The sequence below is a fragment of the Siphateles boraxobius genome, unplaced genomic scaffold, assembly GCF_051911475.1.
Source record: "Siphateles boraxobius isolate OS27281-9 unplaced genomic scaffold, OSU_SipBor_1 243, whole genome shotgun sequence".
Taxonomy (NCBI): Eukaryota; Metazoa; Chordata; class Actinopteri; order Cypriniformes; family Leuciscidae; genus Siphateles; species Siphateles boraxobius.
Window position 1 is genome coordinate 132,501 of NW_027508859.1, and position 4,173 is coordinate 136,673.

The 4,173-nt window shown below is 39.7% G+C and overlaps 1 protein-coding gene across 5 annotated transcripts in view; it reads left to right on the plus strand.

The window, feature by feature from the left end:
* Nucleotides 1-2,430, plus strand: part of ptk7b (protein tyrosine kinase 7b) — a 96,020-nt gene extending 93,590 nt beyond the window's left edge. The window contains exons 20-22 of one of the 5 annotated variants that reach the window (XR_013206932.1): nt 654-957; nt 1,521-1,575; nt 1,855-2,430. Coding sequence is in view for 1 of the 5 variants with exons in the window: in XM_077241893.1 (XP_077098008.1) it covers nt 654-814 (161 nt within the window). In the remaining 4 variants the exon portion in view is untranslated. Of the gene's footprint in view, nt 1-653 lie in introns of all 5 variants that reach the window. The other 4 variants (XR_013206933.1, XR_013206930.1, XR_013206931.1 and 1 more) reach the window with 4 other exon arrangements.
* Nucleotides 2,431-4,173: the final 1,743 nt, after the last annotated feature.

Genomic DNA, 4,173 nt, shown 5'->3' on the forward strand with positions numbered 1-4,173 from the left:
GTGACCAAAGTGCTCGTTGCCGCTGCTATCATCAGTGGCGCGGATACAGTGTTCTGTTGTGACGCGCGCTTCAATCCGTTGTGGACACTCTCTATTCGTTAGGGTGAAATCACAAATGCACAAAAAAACGTGTCCCTGCTTGATATACAACCACTAATAAACGATCGGTTTTGATGAGGAAAAGAAAACTATACTACTTAGTGCAGATTAGAACCCAGAACCTCTGACACACTTGGCGAAAGTTCTGCCACTGGACCAGTAAGGCACATGAGGATATCAGTCGGGTCTATGTATTTATGTAAAATTCTCGCCACTAACAACATGTATTAGATCTCATTAACCCCCCCCCCCCCCACACACACACACACACACACACACACACACACACACACACACACACGCCTACCTGTCCCACCCACTTTTTAAAACAGAGTTACGCCACTGTATATGTATATATATATTTATATATTGATTAAAATATGCCTTTAATGTTGTAATCTTGTAGCCTGTTTATTAAAGTAATTTATTTTGAGATTATTAAGACATACAGTATTTGTGCAGGTCTTCTACAGTATCTTCCTCACAGGAAGAGCAAGTCTCATGTGTGTGTGTGTGTGTGTGTGTGTGTGTGTGTGTGTGTGTGTGTGTGTCAGCTCTGCAGGCTGGTCATGTGACCCTGTCTCCTCCACAAGGTTGTCCTGCTCACGTCTGTAGTTTGATGATCCGCTGCTGGGCGTCCAGTCCTAAAGATCGACCGTCCTTCAGTGAGATCGCCCAGACTCTGGCCCGTGTTCCTGCCGACACTAAAGTCTAGCGCATCGCATCACTGCAGGCACACACACACTTCAGACGCACTCAGGATCTGCAGTCACACACACACGCTCAGGATCAAGCCTTCACCCGCCTCATCTGTCGAAGCTTCTTTCCTCAGGGACGCCAGAAGAGCTTCATGTCAGGGTGAACTTTGACCTCTGACCTCTAGACAATCACAGCTCCATCAGGCCACCGACGCAAGAGGATCAGTGTGTGTGTGTGTGTGTGTGTGTGTGTGTGTGTGTGAGAGAGAGAGATGTTTAGTGTTTCCACAGGATGATGTCGCGTCAGGAAACGCATCGTTATGGAGACGGAAATACAAAGCTATAAAACATTAACAAATATACACACTGCAAAAAATGATGTTCTTCCTCAGTGTTTTGTTCTTTTTTTATTTTTTTGTACTTTTTTTATAATATTTGTTCTTGTTTTAAAAACTCGTGCATTTTTCGGAATATCTTCAGTCATTTTGCTTCTTCTCCAGTAAAAGTGTCTTGATACAAGAATGTTTATTGCTGGAAAACAGAAACACTGAGGAAGAAGAAGATTGTGTAATGATGGACGTTTGTGTGATGAAAGAGAGATTGTTCGTTATGATAATATGATCTTTATGTTTCTTTGAGGTGCTTCACAATGTTATTGTAATAAATGAATATGCAATGCCTCAGATTAAGCCATGATTAATCACAGTTTGTCTTTATTCCCAGTTCACTGTCAGCTGATTGTTGGGTTGTTCAGCGGTTGTCCACTAGAGGGCCTCAGGTGATTTACAATAAACACAAGCATTCAAATCAGAGAAATATAAAACTGGTTTCCAACACAAAATAAAACATTTAAAACATAATTACGACTTTTTATCTCACAATTGCGTGTTATAATGTCAGAATTGTGAGTTTATTTCTCACAATTCTGACTTTATAACACGCAATTGTGAGATAAATTCGAAATTACCTTTTTATTTTTTATTCTGTGGCGGAAACAAGCTTCCATAACTAAAACAACTAAAACTCAAGATATGTTGTGTCTTTGATATTCTCACAGTTCGGGTGACGTGGAAAAGTCATGGGAATTGATATAGCAAATATATATTTTACTAGTTATGCCAAGCTCTGAAATATTTTATCAGGTAGTTGTGAGCAAACTAAAAATGTAATATAAAACCCATTAATCTGTATTGACAGAAGAGTGTAAAAGATTCTGTTTAAAGCTCAGACTGCAGGATTGTCCGTAGATCAGAAAGCGTCTGAAAACCAATCTTTCTCATAACCGCAGATATTATAGTGAGTATTCTGTGGTTTGATGTCGGTTCTCCCCGTCCCGCTGCAGGAACTCGTTCATCACACAAACACACACGACTCTTTTACTCATCAAGTGCCTCGACATGAAGGACTTATTTTCTGTTTTTTCTACAATCTCTTTTGTAATGCCGTTTATGCTTGTTTTTTTTAAAAACTGCTTTTATATAATTGTTTCATATGTATTTTTATGATTGTTGTTTTCATCTCTGCGAGTCTGTTCATTATTGTGTCTCACACACACCGTGATGTTTATATTATGCTCAGTAAAGGTCACAGTAATCCAGATGTAATGCTGCTCATTAAACACTCTCGTTTGTAACCGCCTCGCTGTGTTTGTGCTCCAGAATCATAATCATAGAAAACTGATGATTATCAGACGCACACACACACACACTGGTGTTTCAGCCATAATCATAGAAAACATGATTATCACACACACACACACACACTGGTGTTTCACCCATAATCATAGAAAACTGATGATTATCAGACGCACACACACACACACTGGTGTTTCACCCATAATCATAGAAAACATGATTATCACACACACACACACACACTGGTGTTTCACCCATAATCATAGAAAACTGATGATTATCAGACACACACACACACACACTGGTGTTTCAGCCGTAATCATAGAAAACTGATGATTATCAGACAGACACACACACACTGGTGTTTCAGCCATAATCATAGAAAACTGATGATTATCACACACACACACACACTGGTGTTTCAGCCATAATCATATAAAACTGATGATTATCACACACACACACACACACACACTGGTGTTTCAGCCATAATCATAAAAAAATTTGATTATCAGACACACACACACACACACACACTGGTGTTTCAGCCGTAATCATAGGAAACTGATGATTATCAGACACACACACACACACACACACACACACACACTGGTGTTTCAGCCGTAATCATAGACAACTGATGATTATCAGACACACACACACACACACACTGGTGTTTCAGCCGTAATCATAGAAAACTGATGATTATCACACACACACACACACACTGGTGTTTCAGCCATAATCATAGAAAACATGATTATCACACACACACACACACTGGTGTTTCAGCCATAATCATAGAAAACTGATGATTATGAGACACACACACACACACACACACACTGGTGTTTCATCCATAATCATATAAAACTGATGATTATCACACACACACACACACACACTGGTGTTTCAGCCATAATCATAAAAAAATTTGATTATCAGACACACACACACACACACACTTGTGTTTCAGCCGTAATCATAGAAAACTGATGATTATCAGACACACACACACACACACACACTGGTGTTTCAGCCGTAATCATAGACAACTGATGATTATCAGACACACACACACACACACACTGGTGTTTCAGCCGTAATCATAGAAAACTGATGATTATCAGACACACACACACACACACTGGTGTTTTTAGCCGTAATCATAGAAAACTGATGATTATCACACACACACACACACACACACACTGGTGTTTCAGCCGTAATCATAGAAAACTGATGATTATCACACACACACACTGGTGTTTCAGCCATAATCATAGAAAACTGATGATTATCACACACACACACACACACACACACTGGTGTTTCAGCCGTAATCATAGAAAACTGATGATTATCAGACAGACACACACACACACTGGTGTTTCAGCCGTAATCATAGAAAACCGATGATTATCACACACACACACACACACACTGGTGTTTCAGCCGTAATCATAGAAAACTGATGATTATCAGACACACAGACACACACACACACTGGTGTTTCAGCCATAATCATAGAAAACTGATGATTATCAGACACACACACACACACACACACTGGTGTTTCAGCCATAATCATAGAAAACTGATGATTATCAGACACACACACACTGGTGTTTCAGCCGTAATCATAGAAAACTGATGATTATCACACACACACACACACTGGTGTTTCAGCCGTAATCATAGAAAACCGATGATTATCACACACACACACACACTGGTGTTTC